Here is a 19,873-nt window from a genome sequence, read left to right on the forward strand (position 1 = left end):
TGAATAAAGTCGTTATTTTTATTTTCTTTGCGTACAAAAAGTATTCTCGTAGCTTCGTAAAAATTACGGTTGAACCCCCTTCATGTCACATGGATTATTTTACCGATCTCCTTGCTAGGTTTCTGGACCTTGATCGTGGTAATTACATTACTGTCTATGGGAGGGTCAGACAGCTCTCAGAATTCATCAAAAATATCTTAATTTGTGTTCCGAAGATGAACGGAGGTCTTGGTTTAGAACGACATGAGGGTGAGTAATTAATGACAGAATTTTCATTTTTGGGTGAACTAACCCTTTAAAACTACATTCTGTCACACAACAACAGTAGTATTTGTAAAATTGTAGTGGGTTTGCACCTCCCATGATGCTTATTGGGACAAATGGTGTAAGCAGAGTGATACAAATGTGAAATGCTGATACTAGTATAATCTCACACGGCTGGAAAGACCTCTCAGCCAATCAGGTTACCAGAAGTAACTGTAGTTTAATTGTAAAGTAAATAATCCATTAAAACAATGCAGTGTGGCCTTTGAGGATTCATTTTATTAAGTAAACATTGCTTTAAAACAAGTAACACAATAAATATCAGACATGAATGCTCTTCAGAGAGAACATGCGCAAATATCTGCACGGAAGCATTTGAAAGAGGCTTTCTGTCAGCCTAGTGTACCAAGTTTGGTCCTGAAGTACCAGGGGTCTCATTTATAAACGTTGCATACGCACAAAATGGGCATAGAAATTGCGTACGCATTTTTCCAATCACATATCGGGATTTATAAAAAATAAACTTGGTGTAAATATGTACGCACCGTAAGGACATTCTAGACCAGTGTTTCCCAACCTTTTTTTAGTCGCGGCACCCTTTGGAAATTGTAACAAACTTGTGGCACCCTACAAAATTAATTTTGTCACAATATTTGAATTTCTAACTTCGATATGATAATTTGAAAAGTATAGATATTCGGTACAACAGGGAAGAACTGCAGAATATAATGTCATACAGATATTTTTAATACCGGTATTATTAAAAAAATTTGTCCATCAATGGTGGCAATCAGTAGGCTATATAATAGATGCTTTTTTGAACATTTTAGCAATTTAAAAATATTTAAAAAAGGATGTTTTACACGGCACCCCTGCTCTCGACATATGGCACCCCCGGCTGGGAAACACTGTTCTAGACCATGCATACACTCTAAAAAATGCTGGGTTGTTTCAACCCAACTTTCATTTACATATAATATTAAATATTCCACTCTCATTAATGGAGATAAGCACTGAAATTACATAAAGTCATTACACAGAAGTTAAACAAAAACATATTTATAGTGGATGCGCTTAATCACTTTTCCTGTGGCATGCTATGTTTTAATGCCAGCGAGGAGAGCTATAGGTGCACAATAATTAATCTTTAAATTAAACTGCAGATCAAATATTATGAGAAAATATTTTTAGTGAGAACAATGATCAATGATGCGCACTTACTTCGATATTATGGCAGACACTCTGGATTCGGTGGTCGAACGGTCCATTGTCTGGTTTGAATAGGTCCAATTATAGCTTACTGTACAACCACAGCTGCATGGAGGTGTTGATGCCGTGTGAAGGCATCTCCACAACATTATGAAAAATACCATTGTATTTGAAAGATACAGCTTGAAGAAAATGATAATTTGCACATTTCCTTTTTAAAATATTTTGTCAGTGACGTGCCGACAATTCTATTTACACTGCAATAAATATAGGCCTATCTGTTTCCACTAAAAATAGCTAAAAGATGTTCACCTTATCAGCAAAACTGCATAAATTACTTTTGATTTGAATTGTTTAAAATAATTGAAATACTATTTGGCCACTGGAAAAGAATGAGATATTAGAGAACTATTTTAAACAGTTTTTATGGCTATTTTGATATATTTATTCTAAAACATAACAAGGATACTGGATGATTTTTAGCCCAATCTTCCCCTGACTGGGATTTATAAAGGAATTTTTTGTGCAGGTTCTGGCATACACATGGTTTTATAAATCTGAAAATTTTTGTGCGTATGCAAAATTTAGCTTTTGTGCCTACGTACACTTTTAGGATGAAATCTACGGAGAGTTTTATAAATGAGAGCCCAGTACTTTTTATATCTCTACTTAGGGCATAGAAATGGTTATTCTTAACTCTTTAACTACAGTGCAATGAGTTCCTTGACTTAAGAATTGTCTGGCATTGTCTGATGTTTTCATTCAATGTTTCCTAGAAGATTAAAATATTCAATAGTCAAAATACTTGGAAGCATTTAATATTTTATCTGATAGAAATGGGATGTTTAGGAAGGAATGAGTGAATGCAAGCCGATCTTATAATTTTTATTAAATTTTTTTGAAAAGCTGAACTTGTCTTACTTTATATTTTGAAGCATTGTCATGTATATTTTATATTTATTTTCACTTTTTTGTTGTTTTCCATGTAAAACCATTTTAAAAATACAAAGGGAGAGATAGATAGGTAAAACTGAATTCATAAATGAACCAACTACTGACCCAAATGTTATTTCTTCTCATTATATTGTGCAGACATTGCAAAAAGACAAAAGTGGTCAGACGTTTGTTAGATTTATCTGTCACCACTGATAAGCTACTACTAAATATATTGTAGAAACTTAATTTGCTGTAAAGTTGCTTTGCAACGATTTGTATCGTGAAAAGCGCTATACAAATAAACTTGAATTGAATTGAAATTTGGGGGTGGTTTCCAGATGTTAATTAAGGCCTTGTCTACACGAACACAGGTATTTTCAAAACCGCAGCTTTTTCTATGCGGTTTCGTCCACACACAAATGCAGTATCAGGTCACTGAAACCGAACCTTTTTGAAAACTCCTGCCAGGGTGAAGATTTTCAGAAACTCCGGTTGCAGTGTTGTCGTGTAGCTAGTGAAACCGAAGATTTTTGCTTGTGACGTCGGACTGCGCGCTGTTATCTCCTTTGATTGACATCAAATTGTGCACCGCTATCTCCTTTGTTTACATGAGGCGAGTCTGTAATTGGCCAACATGGCTTTACGGTTAGGGTTATATCAGCACCTGTTGGTTTGGCATGCTCTTGGCAGCGCTTCATAGTAGGGATGCTCCGATCCGCCTTTTTCGCCTCCAATACCGATCCGATACCTAGGGTTCGGTATTGGCCGATACCGATACCGATCCGATACCATTGAAGTTTTTTTCCCCCCATTTAAATAAATGTAGAATTTATATATCTCTGTGTGTGGAACTGATAATCATTCTTTCACAATCTACTAGATACAGACTACTTCATTATAAAGAAAAATAAAATAAACAATACTACGCCCGTGTTTTGTTCTCACAGACACCCGGTAGCAAGTAACAAAACAACATTAAACTCCGGCAAGAAGATAAAGTCCTTTTTGCTAAATCATAGACATGTATTTACAAATCAAGTATAATGGGAACACAGAATGATCTTGGAGAGAGCTTTACCGAACTGACTGCTGTAACCGAACGCGACCAGGGTTTAGGCTGAACGAATGATTGACAGCCACAGTGGAGAAAAGAGTTTGTGTGAACTTTAATGTAAGGACTTAAATATTCATATGTAGCTCACATTAAGCTATCGTATGGCTTCAGAAGTAACACAGAATAATTCGCACAATCGAAAAAAATCTCGGATTTGGATCGGCCCTCTCTGACCGATACCCAATCCGAGAAAAATGGCACTATCGGAGCCGATACCCGATATGAATATCGGATCGGCGCATCCCTACTTCATAGCGTGTTTTTGCGTTTTCAAGTGGACGAGGTTTTTTATTTTTATTTTTTTTAAATGGAGGAAAAACTACCCGTGTACATGTGGACTAGGCCTAAAACATGTTCAGGATCAAAAAGGAATCCATAGGATCATAATTCTTAAGGCACTATTCAAAGGCTAGAATCTTTGAATCTGTATCTTTGAATATCAGTGTCACACAGACAGGGCATAATCTTGTGTCCATCTGACAAAATGGCAAACATTTGACATTAAAATTATATGTAGAATGTAATATGACTAATAATCTGGTCTGATCTTTTATCCATTTAGCATGTTGGTTCATGTCTGAATTCTCATTTAAGTGCACACACTGCATTTGGAGATATATATGCTCTGAATTCTTTTTTGTTTCTAATGAACTATGCTTTTCTGCTTTTAGCTACTTCTCGAAACAAAGATCAGCTGCCTTGCCTTCAGTACTTTTAACATGACAGTTCTTCAATAAAAGCATTATGTTGGATAAATAGTATTAAATTGTATCATTGTTTAATTTTGTTCACAAAAATGATTTGTAAGGGAAAAAAATGGTTCAGAGTACTATTTCCTATTGCAGTGTGTGAATAATCAACTTTTGGGCCTTTCCTAAAACTAGCTTATAGAATAAAAGGGAAAGTCTTTGAAATTTAAAAACACGATTAACATTAGTATAACAGTGCTAATTAGATAATACCAGACCCCACTAATTTCTTTTGTTTTGTACCCACTGTGCAGCTTGAGGAATGCAAATGGTTTGACTGCAGCAGATCTGGCCCATGCTCAAGGCTTCCATGATTGTGCTCAGCTCCTCTCTAATGCTCACAACCAGCTAAATCAGATAAATGGATTTGCCCATAATGGGACCGACCATTCGCACATCCAGGGCCGCAGTCTTCTGAATGGGATAGCCAATAGAAAAAGATTTCTTGATTGCACAGAGCCAAACCACATGAAGAAAGCAAGAACTGCGAGTAAGTCAGTTTTATAGTGCATTTAATCATTGTGTTTGTGCACAAAATCAACACTAAATCAAGGAAAAAGGATTTTTCTGACTATATTGCATGCTTTCCATTCAGGCATGAATTTGTCAGCGAAGACAAACAGTGGGATTGGAGAGGAGCTTGAGAGTATGAATGTGGAATCAACTGCTGAAAACCAATCAGGTGGGACTGGACCTTCTCCACCAATGTCTATTGACCTTGAACATCATGAGGACAGTGTTCCTTTGAGGAACTCCTCTCCCACCCAAAAAATTTTGGAGCCCACATCTATGACTTCTGTTCCTGGCCCCTGGCTATGGACAAACTCTTATGCTTATTTATGAGGGCCAAGCCATCAACAAGTTTCCCCAGATTTATCAACAAGCTGTCAATGCAAATTATTTGGCTAGTATATTTGTATTGGATTTTTTTCAGGCTGCTGAAATATCTGCAATCTAAAAGTAGTTGGGGTGAGATGTCCATTTTGTCAGAAGCTGACATTTATTTTCAAAGTATGCACACAATTGACTTAAATAACAGACTTTACCAGTACTTGTAAAGACACACCAGCTAAAATAATACAGAAATACATGTACAGAGTTGCTAGTTTTCTTGGCTTTATTTCCATGAACTTTTGCCATATTATCTGTATATGGTAATTCTGAATCAGTTTTGTAAAAGTAGCTTATTGTTAGCTTAATATTGTACAGTAGGCTTGTATGTAATAGTTATATTTTCTGAATCTCCCAGCAATATATTTCACAATGAAAGCATCAACTGATTTTAGGATATTTCATTTCATGTCCTATTTACAAATTAATGAATGCATTGGTTAACATTTTACTAAGTAATTGTGCTTCCATCCTCTTTATATTAACTATTTTAAAGATATTTAAATGTTTCACGTGTAATCTGCTTGTTTATTTGAAACACTGAAGCATCTTTTAGGTTATTTGATGGCGTTTATGGTTTCTCTGAGTAAAAAAAAAAAAAAAATTCTTACTGCTGACTTTTGCAGTTAGGTGTTCAAACTCTCACTTGTGACCATTTGAAAGAGTACAGTGTGTGTGTGTTGACTTGTAATAATAGTTGATCAAAAACAAGATGACATTGTACACTTGAAATATGAGCAAAAAAGTGCTCATATGGAAAATGAAATGCAGTTTATCGATCTACAAGAATGTATTGGGTACAAATGTTTTGTTTCTCTGGTCTGGCTCAAGTTCATGTGTAATCAAGACCATTTGCTCATCACTTTCTGACGCATGTCTTGTTTTGAATGACAGATGAAGCCATAGCCACAGGTTTGAGGAATGGTCATGGGCAGCAGAACAGTTTCACTGTCAACAGCTTCGCCACAAATGGGCAGTGCTATCAGTCCCAATTCAATGGGGTCGAGACCATTCCAGCGGAGTCAAGAATGGACATGTGTGGCTCACTGCACCTCAATGGTAGCCCAAGCAGCTGTGTATCTCACCGGCCTGCATGGGGTGCGTTCCTGCCTGACTCCGGTGAACATCTGCGCTATGGACACTACCATGGCTTTGGAGATACGGCAGAGGACCTGGAAGATGCTAGCAGCTGTCAGGAGCACAGCACGATCGTGAAGGTAGAGCAGCACTACGACCAAGAGGTTCTTAGTGCCGTGCAGCTGTTCCATGGATCATAAAGTGAAAATGATATCCGTCCATTTGATTACAAGTGGTCACATTGATGGCAGCACTATCCGTCTTAAACTGAGGGGTTATCTTGCACCTTAACGCAGGCTGTTTTGTTTTTGGATTTTCTTTTTGATAAAGGGGACAGTCTTTCTACCAAAGGGGAGAAATTGTATTGCATTTTGTATCTGAGCTAATGACTTTATTTTATTATATGTATGTGTTTGAACTCAGCCTAGATATCTGGATGCATTTCTTTTTTTCCCTTTAATGCAACGTTAGAATGTTAAGTTGTACAAGAAGTAGATTTTTATGTGGATCGAGTTTGTATTTTTGTGCCAATGAATACTAGCTTTTTGAAAAAGACTTTTGTATATGATTGTTTTGTTGTTGTTGTTTTTTCCTGAGAAGCAAAGCTGACATGCTGACTGTAAAACAGTGTTTTGTTTTTTTGTTTTCTGAAAAAAAAAAAAAAACTTAAGATGTGTAACATTCCTTTTATCTTTGTACCCTTTGTTCTAATAATAATTAAAAAAAAATCTAACTCTAAAGAAGCTCCTTTCATTGCTACCTGAAGACCATTCTCCAATATAATATAACCTGTTCTTATGAAGTAAAGATGGATTTATTTTGAAAGTAAAAGCATAAGTTTCTCATTTTTTCTTACATCTACTTCAGTGCACTTTGGCTTTGACCCTCGATTCATAACTGACATACATTTGATATGTAATGCACTCAGAAAAAGGAATTTTTCTTCTTGGTAGTGTTTAATATGTGAAAGCCAGTTAGTTTTTTTTGTTGTTTCTTTTTACTTCTAAAAATCAACCATTTAGCAAAATAAATCAGAACCTTAGTACACAATTACTATATATATATATATATATAGGCAAGATGTATGGAACGATTTTCCGGACAATTTTGAAATAGAATAGCAAATTGTATTTTCAATTGCGTTTTCAATATGTGGACGCATAAATTGTGACATAATCCAAATGCAATTGCAAATCCTGCATTACCGTTTGCATTTTCGCTTTCGCGCAGTCACTGTGCGTTCGCGAAAGCGAAAATGCAAACGGTAATGCAGGATTTGCAATTGCATTTGGATTATGTCACAATTTATGCGTCCACATATTGAAAACGCAATTGAAAATACAATTTGCTATTCTATTTCAAAATTGTCCGGAAAATCGTTCCATAAAGATGTCTGCATATATTTTCAAAGGTACTTTGTTTTGAAATACATCATGCAATGTCTGAAAGAAAGATACATAAAAAGATGGTCGTGGTACATAAAAGATTAAATTTGATTAGCAAACTGTTCCCATGGGAAGCTGATACGCCCACCTCGGTTTCCTGTCTCACGTGTTCGGACACACGGGTGTCACCTGTCTTCTGCGTCGACCTTTACTGCAAGGCCTACAACGTCATTAGCGCTCCGCCTGTAACACATGGATCTTCGATTTAATACCTCGAAAAGGGAGTGGAGGCAGCATTTTTAACCCATGTAACTGGTCTGGTATACTGAATACAACCGCATACATTTGTTAAATTTAATTACACATATTATATTTGTAGATCATTTAAATGGAACGAATTATTTTTGAATGGCAATCTACATTATTAATGAAATGTCATATATGGTTAATAATGGTCCACCCCTCACACATATGACAGTGGTATCGTCTGTATTCCGTGTTGAAATCCTCCAAGCTGAGGCGAAAGCAAATTCGAGTCGAGGAGAGAAGCAAAATTGCACATATTATTGTACATTTTACAACAGAAAATTTATATCTGACACTTGTACAGTTTTAGCAATGTCTACTCCAGCAAGAAGGCGACTCATGCGGGATTTTAAAAGGTGAATCAAGAAAACTAAATATGAGGAGCTGTTGTTTACCAAACCCGGATGTACCTTACCAAGACCGGAGAATGAGAAGAAACATTTAGAAAGTTATTTGTTTTGTCTTTATTTAGACCTAAACTTCCTAAATCTAATCTGGCTCCCTTATTTGTTTTGATACAAACACAACAGACTTCAAGAGGATCCTCCAGCTGGAGTTAGCGGTGCTCCGTCAGAAAACAATATCATGGTATGGAATGCAGTGATATTTGGGTAAGTAACTTGTGAACTGGGTTGTGCTGTGGACTAAACCAAGTTTAGCATCTTTACCAGGTTCGCGTTTCTTTATTCTGAAACCCGAACATTTTGTCAACACTTCAGATGGCATAAAAAACCCGTCCTTTGGTACTTGTCTTAGTCTGCCTGTGTGTTTTCAAGCACTGAAACTAAAAACAAAAGATGACGTGGTGGCATCATTGGTTATCCAAATGTGACCACTTTTCATTCTTGCTTTCACAGGCCAGAAGGAACTCCCTTTGAAGATGGTAAATATAAACATTACTTCTTGAAGTCCATAAGTTCTAGTAATTCAAGACATGTATTTTGAATTCATGCTTTAAGCCTGTTTTTGTTATAGGTACATTCAAATTGACTGTAGAATTCACAGAAGAATACCCAAACAAACCACCCACAGTCAGATTCATCTCGAAAATGTTTCATCCTAATGGTAAGATTTAGTTTTTTGTTTGTCATCATTTGTCATTCAGAATCATTAATATGACAGTTTAAAATATGTCGTCTTGACATGACGTAAGGGAATGGCTCACCCCAAAATGAATATCTGCTGAAAATGTACTCATCCTCAGGAGATAGCCAGTTCCTAGATGAGTTTGTTTCTTCATGGGAACAGATTTGGAGAAATTTAGCATTACGTCACTTACTTAACCAATGGATCCTTTTCTGTGAATGGGTGTCGTCAGAATGAGAGTCCAAACAACTGATAAAAAACCCACAATAATCCACAAGTAATGCACACAACTTCAGTCCATAAATTAATGTCTTTAGCAGTGAAAAGCTGTGTTTGTAAGAAACAAATCCATCATAAACAGGGCTTAAAGTTCTCCGGCACCATGCCGAATCTCCGGCGTGTGGCGTTTAGCTGCGGGAAAATAAGATAGTCCTCCTACATTTAAAAACACTTGTTGATATCACGTTCGAGTTAATTAGTTTGCCTACCAATGTATGAGAGGAACACAGCTTTCACTCTCAACCAAACTAACATTACTAGCCAATCAGACATTTTTGGTCCTATAAACATGAGACGCACATAATAGTATCCAACTGCAGAGTCGCAGCTGATGAGCACGACACATTCTGAAAAAGCTGCGAGGCCCAAATCTGTTCCTATTAAGAAACAAAATAAATTTAACAAAAGTATATTAAGCAAATTTTCATTTTTGGGTGAACTATTCCCTTAACCCCTTTCTCTTTCAATGATACTTCAGTATATGCAGATGGAAGCATATGTCTTGACATCCTACAAAACCGGTGGAGTCCAACTTATGACGTGTCATCAATTCTCACCTCAATCCAGGTAAAATATTGCTTTTTACTGTTATAAGTATAAATGTAAATCAGAACACCGCTTGATCAGCTTGTTCTCCTGTTGGTTTTCCCCCAGTCTTTGCTTGATGAACCAAACCCTAACAGTCCAGCTAACAGCCAAGCAGCTCAACTTTACCAGGAGAACAAACGGGAGTATGAGAAGCGTGTGTCCGCTATTGTTGAGCAGAGCTGGAGGGACAGCTGACCTTACACTGCAGAGCACAGAACTTTGTGTGATTTATAGTTTAGTTGAGTGAATTGTGAGGACGCCCCCCCCATACCGTTCTAATGCACTTTAATCTAAATCCGTCCCTTTTTCCTTTGGAGAACTTGTGCTCAGCCAATATCACCTGGTCATTTTCTGTTCAAAAAGTGACACATGGTGTCAGCCCAGAAACCTGGACTATATGATATATCCAAGGGCCTTTTTTTTTTTTCTCAAGAAGAACCAAACTGAATGGACACGGTGCTGACCTGCCATCCTTGAACAGTCCATGCCCCAATCGGAACTGATGATCCCGTTATGCTTTTTTTGTGTGTTCTGTTACATGCCTGAAAGTGTGTGCTTTTTTTTCTATTCCATGTGTTATTGATTGCCTCGTGTACTATATTATAATAATACACTTTAAATTTCATGTACAGGATCTGTGTATGATTAGTCTATTGACTTTTTGTTTGTTTTAATATGGTCAGGAAAAAAAAAGTTTATCAAGAATGTTAGTTGTAACCACAGAAGAAAAAAACATTTGTTAAAGCTGCAGTCGCAACTTTTTTTGGTTAAAAATGATCCGAAATCAATTTTTGAGCAAGTACATAACCAGCCAGTGTTCAAAACTATCTCCTTACCTTAGCCCGATTCACAACGTTAAGCTTGTAATAGTGTGTTCTACTTGGGTGGTACTGGTAGGTTTCTGTGGGAAATACGAGCTTGTGCCTTCGTCTTTGCATCATTACGTCACGTCTGTATACATAAAGAAGGAGTCCCGACTAGGCTTTATCGCATGTGAGGGTGCTGCAGGTGGCAGGTCATTTATAGTCTTTTTCTCACAGCAGCTGGAATAATTGAATTTATAATTTTGATGACGGATTGTAATCCAGAAAGGTCCAAACCATTTCTTTACATGAAATTAGAATGGTATGACAATTAGAGATTAGACTGTACAGAAATTGAAATCTACAGGTAGCTAATACACACTAAATACACATAGTCACGCAATGCTGATGTTGTTAACATTAACAATTTGAGAACAAAGCATAACAATAATAATAATTTGCACGGTTTGATGTGATTTGAGCTAACTTTACGATCGTTAGATTTAATAACCATTGGTAATGCGATTTATTGTAATGCTTGTTTTTTTTTCTCAGTTGGTCAGAACAAAAGTGTTACTTGTTCAGATAACATTTTCTGGTGAAAATTCTTATTTGGGTCATACTTCCATCTGTAATTCTGATGTACAGTATCCACACCGGTGCGGTGACTGACAGCCACACATACACCTCAAACATTAGATTCATCAGTGCTGAAGAGCCATGCCAATGCACAACCCACGTAAAGATGATAATTCCGCAAATAACTGCAATTGCAGGTTTCAAACAGAGATGGTGACAAAGAGGCAAAACTTACAGACTGCAGCTTTAAATGTCTAAAGAGCCGTACATTTTTCAAACATTTATTTTAAGATTTTTATAAGATACATTCATACACTAGCTACATGAGATTGACAATGAAAGCTCATTCACATAATACAATATGCCACACAAGACTAAAGGTTCATTTATGTTTCATATGAAATATCAATTTAAATGAAATGCTCTTTAAACAAAACAATAATTGAAAAAAAATTATGCCTCTCGGAGAGCTGCTGACTTCAAGCCCTTAGATGGTACTTCCTAAGTGAATCGAGTCTCCAGATGAAACAGAAAACAGCATAAATCCATATGATCAGTTGTTTGAGGTCAGCTAACATGGGCTACCTGTTAAATGCCCTCTCCTTTTTTGCTTTTTCCAAAGCTTTGTCCATGGTTTTCTCTGTGTCCCCCTATACATTTTGGACAATACCACTTCCCTTTGGGTTTGTAATTAAGCCCAACACATTAGAAATGGAACCATTCAATTGGACATTCACCATTATCACAACCAATAATTTCCCCAAATGACACCTGTTCACACAGGCAGTAAGTAGTCTCATTCGGATCAATAGGTAGATCTGTAGGTGAAGGCTCTCTGTCAGCTTTGGCTTTGGACCTCTTCTTTATCTTTGAGGTTTTATTCCTCTTCTCCCTGACAATGCCGCTGGTCCCTTCATCATGGTGAACTGTAGAGACATTCTCCCGAGTGTCAATATTATTGTTTTTCTGACATCTGGAGCACTTGTTGGCTCCAGAAAGCCTTTCTGTGGAACCAAGGGATTCCTCTCTTCTTTTCTCCGCTTCCCTTTTCTTGCTTGGAATAACAGAAGATATGGTAGTAGCTGTCGTGTTTTCTTGGGGTTCATGTCGGGTTTCTAGAAGCTCAGCAAGACTGTCCACTTGCCAGCTACTATTCTCCAACATCTCCAACATCTGACTAGCTCGTTGGATCTTCTCATCACCCAGCTCCTGACTTTGGATAAGGACTCTTTGGATACAATGCAGCAAGCACATTTGCTGAATGGGGTCCTCTTCCTGGCAGTGTTTCTCATAGGCCTCATCTAACTCTTTGAGCAGTTCTGAAATTAGACAACATTTTTTATTGTGAATATAATTTTATATTCTGACTTATATTTACTATTTTGCAGGTGTGGTCACATTAGCAAGATGTCACAGACAAAAAAAAGGTCCACTGCCTATTGTCAATAAAGTATATATGTATTAAGCACAGCTCATAAGTTACTTTCAATTCAAGCAAATTTTCTGTTGGTCAAAGCAGTGAATTAGATTAGATTCCCACTGAAATGACTGGATTTCGTCTGCAAAAATTTGTCAAACTTAAGAGGTTTCTATCCCTCCAAAACTTAGAAGATTCAAAAACATTATAAAAAGCGTCGTAATGGAATCAATGTGAATAAAAGCATAAATTAAATCTGTTCATCATATAAAGCAATCATATCTCTTCAAAAGATTTGGATTGTGGTAGGTTATTTAGTCAATTCAAGAATAAACCAGTGAGGACCAATGATATTTTATAGGAACAGGTCTGACGAACAGTCAAGTGTATAGGAAACCATTTAAATGTATATATGATCGGGATTAGGGTCTACAGTAGAATATAATGTGTATGGATGGGAACACTATACCTAATCTGGAGCATGAGCAGCAAAGTGCGAGTGCTAGAAGATCTGAACACGCAGATCTGTAGATTGGGACGTAGTCAGAGTCATTTCTCCAGTCTTCAGTGTCGCATGCTTCAGAAATCATTCTAACATAATAAGGCAGAATAGTTTCAATACTGTAATAAATGCTATGTCAGTTAGCACTGCATTGTTCATATACTTTATTTATTACCTGGAGAGACTTGCCAAACACAAATAAACCATATATTGTCGCAATCGTATGTTAATATCTTCATGTTTCCAAACGTTTCTGTTTTCTGTGAAAACAACTGTTTTCATACAGCAATAGCTGGACGCTTTTGTCCATATTAGGAACAGTGTTGCCAACATTGCAAAACAGCTGAGAGAGATCTGTCAATGTAACAGTTTACCAGTAGTGGAGTGACGAGCTGAACATTCAATGTGATGGCACTGAAAAGAAACGTGTAGGCACATCGAGGACATTAGACTATGAACAATAACCTACACACCATCATCAATCCAAATCGGAAACCACGTTAAAATGTGTAGAGATATTGATCGTCAAGGTTATGCGTCATCTTTTTTACTATTATAACCACCAAATGTAGTAAGACGAAAATGAGGCTTCCTTTAGCATTGCTTACAGATGTAAGACTGCTTAATTCTGGCTTTAGAATCGGGCATTGGATTCATAATGGTGTTACAAAAACATCATTGCTGTCCAGTTGTAATATATGCAGCAGGGCGGAGAGAAAGTGGATAAAACCAGTGGGGTTTGACACCGGTGTGAAGACTTACAACAGTCTGACCAAGCAGAAAGAACCTCTGGTTTTGGCACAAGAAAGAATTGCTACCTGGTAAGGCACGTAGTGGTCCATAACGTCAGTTGAGATTTTCTTACATGTAAAGTTAGATTAGAAGTTTCTTTCTATTACACGCTATTCTGTCACTTCCAGGTATAGCTGTGGACCCACTGTTTATGATCATGCCCATCTCGGTCATGCGTGGTAAGTTTCTCTGCTTGATAACTAGGTGCAGATTGTTGAAAGAAGCAAAGTTTGTTGCAGTGTTATTTTAATATTATTGAGAGAATTGAGTTTAATTTATATTTTCCATTTTAGGTGGTAGGTTTAGACGTTTTGTTGTAGTAACTGTGGTTACATGTAATCTGGATTGTGTAATCAGATTCCAAAAATTAAGTACCTGTAATTAGATTATATTACATTTTTTTTCTTCCTTGCATGCAGCTCATATGTCAGATTTGACATTCTGCAAAGGATCTTATCCAGACTTTTTGAAATTAATGTCATCCACGTCATGGTCATCACTGACATTGATGATAAAATAATACAAAGAAGCCTTGAGGTAAGTGTAAACTGAAAATACATGGTTTCACTTCTGTTTCAGTAAATACAAGATTATTCATTTATGTGGAAGGATGTAAATATTTAGCAATTTTAAGACATGTGTAAAGTTTTTTATTTTATATCTTTTGCAGCAGAACATCTCACCCACTGTCCTAGCAAGAATGCATGAGGAAGAGTTTAAGAGGGACATGCAAGCACTGCGGGTAAATTACCACTTTTTGTTGTTGTGTTTAACTTGTCTAAAATATTTAAACATATTCGACTGATATTTGTTCATTTGTCCAGGTTCTTCCTCCAGCTGTATACATGAGGGTGACAGACAACATACCCCAGATTGTAGCTTTTATAGAGCGTATTATCGGAAATGGACATGGCTATGTCACAAGTCAAGGTGCCTCTCTCTATTTTGTTGACAGTCAAAGGTCAAGTCTTTCTTGTGTAGTGTTTTTTTTCCTAATAGTGAATAATAGATGGTACTGAACATCCAGTGTTATTTGTTGATCCAGGGAATGTCTACTTCGACACTCAGTCAATTGGTAACCGCTATGGCAAGCTTGTGAACCTTGGAGGAATTGTTGGGGAGCTTGGTATGTTTATGATTTATATATATTATTATTATTAAAAAAAATTTTTTTTTTGTGGAGGTCTTCATCATCAATAACAGTAAATGTGGATAGTTTCCTTAGTCTTTAAGCACATGTTTTGCCACTGCACATTTATGATAAAAAAAAAATGTTATAGGGCTAACTTGAATAATGAACTAAAATCATATTACTGTTAATATGTGCCATGTCTGTAGATAAAAGAAGTCAATTTTTCATAATTAAAATGTATTAGAAACTAACTTAAATAATGTTGAGTAATTCACAGTTTCTTGTATTTTAGGGGCTCAGGATAAAAGAGATCCAAGGGATTTTGCTCTGTGGAAAGCATCCAAACCACATGAACCTCATTGGGAATCACCTTGGGGACAAGGAAGACCTGGGTGGCACATTGAATGTTCTACAATTGCTAGGTATTTGCTCTGTTCAACCAAATATCACTGTATGTTGGTATTTGTTTTGCATTGCTTTGATGTTGTGTCTGATTTTGAATGGATGTCAATGGTACATTTACTATATTTAATGGTGTATACATAGTTTAAGGCAGTAGCTTGAAGAAATGTATCCACTGTTCATACAGAATCACAACATAATGGAGGTTTGCCCCATTATAAGTTCAGTCAGTTTTCAGTAGGTCTTTAAGCCCTGTTTGGACAGTAATTATTTGTCATGTGGATTTATAGGTAATTTCAACATTAGTCAGTGATTTTACTGCTGTCCAAATCCAGAATGTCTGGTTTTTTTTATTCTGCCTAAATTCTGCAAGACCTACAGTCTATTTTTTGACACCAAAGTTGGTGTGGTAATTTATTGCTGTGTAATTGCTGAATACATCTCTTAATCCAAAAGTGGTTTTGTAAAGCCTTTTTGACCGCTGCCATGCCCTTTACAATAACTGTTGTACTTTCTGGTGCATGTATTATCAATATGGAGACTTTTATTTCTGAAATGTTGAAAGCTATTTTTAAGAATTATTGATGTATTCACATAGCCACGTAAATTCATGTGAACTTTTGAAACGAGCCTTTGTGACAGCAGGTGTGTAATCAGTTTTATATATATATATATATATATTATTTATATAAATTAGGGCATGACTGATTATTTTACTAGTTGACCAAATAGTTTGCCTTATGTAAATAAGTTTTTTTTTTCCTGCTAATTTTCACAATTTTAATGTAACATGCATCATTTTGAGAGACAAAATGTAAGAAAACCATTTAAACCAACAATTTTCCTATTTTTAAATTGGATATTGAAATGAATAAATAATAAACAATTAGGATTATTTTCCTATAATTAAATTTGTCATCGTGTTGAGAGTGACTGACCACGTGAGATGTGCGCTTCCTTTCCAGGTTCATAGGATCACAGAACTCAGTCCTCCACCATGAATAAATAGTTATCTGAATGCTTGAGTTTTATAACCGAGGAGCCATGCAAATATATTTTTACAGATGTAGGTATAAAAAAAGTGTGAAGCTTTTTTTGTATGGTTGAGGAATGGATAGCAGATGTAGCAATGTTGCCCATTTATTAAAGGCGACAGACATGTACATGTTTCATACCACATTTGAATGTATTATAAAATCTTACCCCACCAAAAAATATGGAACCGAATCATATTATGCAATGGCAACATCCATAAACACTTGTTTGCTCTTATCTGCAGTTCAGTGTTTGGAAGCCAGTTGGACATCCACTCTGGAGGAATTGACCTTGCCTTCCCACATCATGAGAATGAGATAGCCCAGTCTGAGGCGTATCATCAGTGTGAACAATGGGGAAACTACTTCCTGCACTCCGGTAATGCCCTTAGTCTTCTGGTTTAAGTAGTATATTGGTAGCAATATTTTAGGGCACATATTGTAACATAGGATCTGTGAAAATTTAGTTTTATTGATGCAAGGTCTTGGAAGAAAATTTAATAAAAACTTTATTTTTTCAAGGGCACCTTCATTTGAAAGGAAGTGTAGAGAAGATGTCAAAATCCTTGAAGAATTATGTAACTATAAATGTAACAAGTTATATTGATATATAAGTGTAAAATGATGTTATATTGTTAATACATAATCGTGTTTTTTAAATCTAGCTCTCTTAATAATCTAGGATTTTCTGGAATCTTACACTGCTAATGAGTTTCGACTTTTTTGCCTTCTGACCAGATACAGATCAGGTATGTGTTACATGCTGAAAAGGACTCGTGAAAGTAATACTCTTGCAGTTTTGCATAAGGGCAGATATTTTACATTCACTGTGGGGTCTTTTAAACTTTCCAGCAATCGACTATAGTGATGCTAGCACGAATGAAGCCCGATCTACTCTGTCCACCATCTCTGCCTTCTGCCACAATGCACAGGCCTACATGCAGGGCCACTTACTGTGCCAGCCTATAGAGGAGGGAATTCTCTGGGAGAGGTAAAGACAGATCACATTCAGGGTCTAATATATGTTTTGAACAGCAGAATGACATGAATAAGGTAGCGTGCAGAGACTGATAAATGAGCTGTGTGTCATGCAAAGGAGTATGTATCAGTATGGTTGCAAGTGTTATTCACAGCTATAGTGAGAATAGAAAAGGGGCTTGACTCTATGAACAGAACAATTATAGAATCCCACCTCATAGTAAATACGTTTATAATTCCTAAACATTTGACAGTGTGAGCGTAACCTAGAAGAACTGATGATGAACATGCTTTTGTCTCCATCTCCTTTTCGTCTCCGCTGTCTTTGTTTGGTCAAGGTTGTCTGCTACACAGTCCAGTGTTCGGAAAGCACTCGCTGATGATTTTGACACCCCAAAAGCTGTGGGTGCCATTATGAGCCTCATTCACCATGGCAACTGTCAGCTTCAGCCTGCTACTAAGGTAACATCATAGGGTAGGTCACTGAGGCCTCACATTCTTGTCATTATACAAAATTGTACATCTTAAATTGTACATCTTTAAATAGATATTTTATGTTTAAATTTATATTTATTAGTCATAGATTTAAAAAAAGTCTTTGTGTTTGAAGGTTGATGGGCCGAGGTGTCCTGCTGTATTTGGAGCCATGCTGTCCTATGTCAGGGAAATCTTGGGTGTTTTTGGAGTTGATCTATTGGACAGAAAGGTGAGAGATCAAACATTAAAACTCATGTATGTGTTTTAATGTTAAAATACTTCACCTAATCCTAGTGTGATTTAATGTTCAGTAATGTACAGAGGCAGGACTGCCTGCTTGACCGAACAGTGGTGCATGAGGGAAATATTCCTGAAACCCATTTTGAAATGGTCATTATTAGCATTTCCACTCTGTGGCACAGGAATTTCACAAAGCAGCTTTAAGGATGGATGAATAGATTGAAGGAAGGAAATAAATTAAGGAATTGGACTCTTGAAACTGCTGATTTGAACAAGGAAATATAGTGGATCCGCATCATTGTCGCGATCTCAACTATTATTTTTCCCCCTCCTTTTGATGTTACAAAATGAAAAGTGTGCAGAACATTTTTGTTGTTTTTCTTTGTATTTGTGAAAATATAATTGGACCCACAACTAAAACCTGGTTACTGTGCATTCTTCATTTTTATTGTGCATTAATATCTTATCTTTTGACTAAAAAGTGTAAAGAGGTTTAATTATTTGTGTATGTAACCGGTGGCTTTCTTTTTGAGCTCATTTGGGTTTATCTAAATAAAAATTTAGAAGTTACTCCCGTTTGGCGCCCGAACTTTCTTTTAAAAAGGAAAAAAAAGTGTGTTTGTGTTTTGGGCAACCACCACTGTTACAACCATTTATATTCAAATACATATAAATTAAAATCTCTTTATTTTATAAAACATCTAATTTATGTTAGGATTAAGTAATATAAGACATAGGGCTACTCCTTTCCTTCTGAGCAATCGTCAGACTCCTGTGAGTTGCCTGTGAGCACTAACCATGTTTAACAGTTGGCAATAGATATTGTTGATTGCAATCTACTGTGGCGTTCAATAATAATTTTTGTAATGTTCTGATATAGGAAATACTTCAGGGTCAGAAATTAATGGGCACTTGGGGCACCAAGAATGGCACCAAGATTTAATATGTTATCATTTTAATATTCTTTTATAATTTGTGCCCATACATTGAAAGTGTATGCAACCAAAATGTTCTTTAAAAAATACATAAGTCATAAAAGTAATGGAATCGAGTCAAGGCTTATGGAGTGACACAATCACTTTATATGTTGAACAGATTTAAAGGGGACATAACACACAGTTTCTGCCAATCTCATGTTAATCTTGAGTACCTATAGAGTAGTATTGCATCCTTCATATCTCCGAAGAGTCTTTAGTTTGATCAGATTTATAAAAGAATGATATAGCTTTAAGCTTCTCTGCCGTGGGCAGAGCTAAAGAGTCACAAGCACGCGAAGCTTTTGTGTTGTGATCTGATCGTCTGCAAGCTGTGACATTTATGTCATAATGTTTTATGATGGATGGATGCAGTTTTTTAGGCTTTAAAAACAGGGGCACCATTCACTGCCATTATACAGCTTGGAAGAGCCAGGACAATTTTAAAGGGGTCATATGATGCTATTTTAAAGATCATTATTTTGTGTATTTGGTGTAACAGAATATGTTGACATGCTTTAAAGGGGTCATATGAGCATGTGACGACCCGGGGCTGGACTCCACTTCGTCCACAGTGAAAGCTGATCCGGCGATCGACAGCGCAAAGTTGTTGTATTTCCTCAGCGACCAGCACGGATCAGATCCAGGCATGACGAAGC

General features: G+C 36.5%; 3 protein-coding genes and 1 pseudogene across 5 annotated transcripts in view; 3 read left to right on the plus strand and 1 right to left on the minus strand.

Moving 5' to 3' along the window:
• LOC107742641 (ankyrin repeat domain-containing protein 10-like) overlaps window positions 1-6,759 on the plus strand; it is a 26,495-nt gene extending 19,736 nt beyond the window's left edge. Inside the window, exons 2-4 of the mRNA XM_016555696.1 lie at window positions 4,527-4,762; window positions 4,868-4,954; window positions 6,058-6,759. Of these exons, the coding sequence (XP_016411182.1) occupies window positions 4,527-4,762; window positions 4,868-4,954; window positions 6,058-6,440 (706 nt within the window). The 3' untranslated portion in view covers window positions 6,441-6,759. The remainder of the gene's footprint in view (window positions 1-4,526; window positions 4,763-4,867; window positions 4,955-6,057) is intronic.
• A 1,353-nt stretch (window positions 6,760-8,112) lies between these two features.
• LOC107742658 (ubiquitin-conjugating enzyme E2 A-like) lies at window positions 8,113-10,297 on the plus strand. The gene is made up of 6 exons (XM_016555711.1): window positions 8,113-8,287; window positions 8,462-8,542; window positions 8,789-8,814; window positions 8,907-8,996; window positions 9,775-9,863; window positions 9,951-10,297. The coding sequence occupies exons 1-6, from the start codon at window positions 8,244-8,246 to the stop codon at window positions 10,077-10,079; spliced, it is 459 nt and encodes a 152-aa protein (XP_016411197.1). The 5' UTR covers window positions 8,113-8,243; the 3' UTR covers window positions 10,080-10,297.
• Window positions 10,298-11,847: 1,550 nt separating this feature from the next.
• On the minus strand, window positions 11,848-12,589 carry LOC107742650 (inhibitor of growth protein 1 pseudogene; annotated as a pseudogene).
• A 958-nt stretch (window positions 12,590-13,547) lies between these two features.
• The window catches only part of LOC107742642 (probable cysteine--tRNA ligase, mitochondrial), an 8,123-nt gene continuing 1,797 nt past the window's right edge, over window positions 13,548-19,873 (plus strand). Inside the window, exons 1-13 of one of the 3 annotated variants that reach the window (XM_016555697.1) lie at window positions 13,548-14,006; window positions 14,106-14,156; window positions 14,397-14,514; window positions 14,648-14,719; window positions 14,802-14,907; window positions 15,023-15,103; window positions 15,402-15,531; window positions 16,791-16,924; window positions 17,068-17,135; window positions 17,228-17,294; window positions 17,398-17,536; window positions 17,862-17,985; window positions 18,134-18,229. In XM_016555697.1, coding sequence (XP_016411183.1) covers window positions 13,768-14,006; window positions 14,106-14,156; window positions 14,397-14,514; window positions 14,648-14,719; window positions 14,802-14,907; window positions 15,023-15,103; window positions 15,402-15,531; window positions 16,791-16,924; window positions 17,068-17,135; window positions 17,228-17,294; window positions 17,398-17,536; window positions 17,862-17,985; window positions 18,134-18,229 — 1,425 coding nt within the window. In that variant the 5' untranslated portion in view covers window positions 13,548-13,767. The remainder of the gene's footprint in view (window positions 14,007-14,105; window positions 14,157-14,396; window positions 14,515-14,647; window positions 14,720-14,801; window positions 14,908-15,022; window positions 15,104-15,401; window positions 15,532-16,790; window positions 16,925-17,067; window positions 17,136-17,227; window positions 17,295-17,397; window positions 17,537-17,861; window positions 17,986-18,133; window positions 18,230-19,873) is intronic. The other 2 variants (XM_016555699.1, XM_016555698.1) reach the window with 2 other exon arrangements.

This window comes from Sinocyclocheilus rhinocerous, unplaced genomic scaffold (genome assembly GCF_001515625.1).
Source record: "Sinocyclocheilus rhinocerous isolate Xijiao unplaced genomic scaffold, SAMN03320098_v1.1 scaffold947, whole genome shotgun sequence".
Lineage (NCBI taxonomy): Eukaryota > Metazoa > Chordata > Actinopteri > Cypriniformes > Cyprinidae > Sinocyclocheilus > Sinocyclocheilus rhinocerous.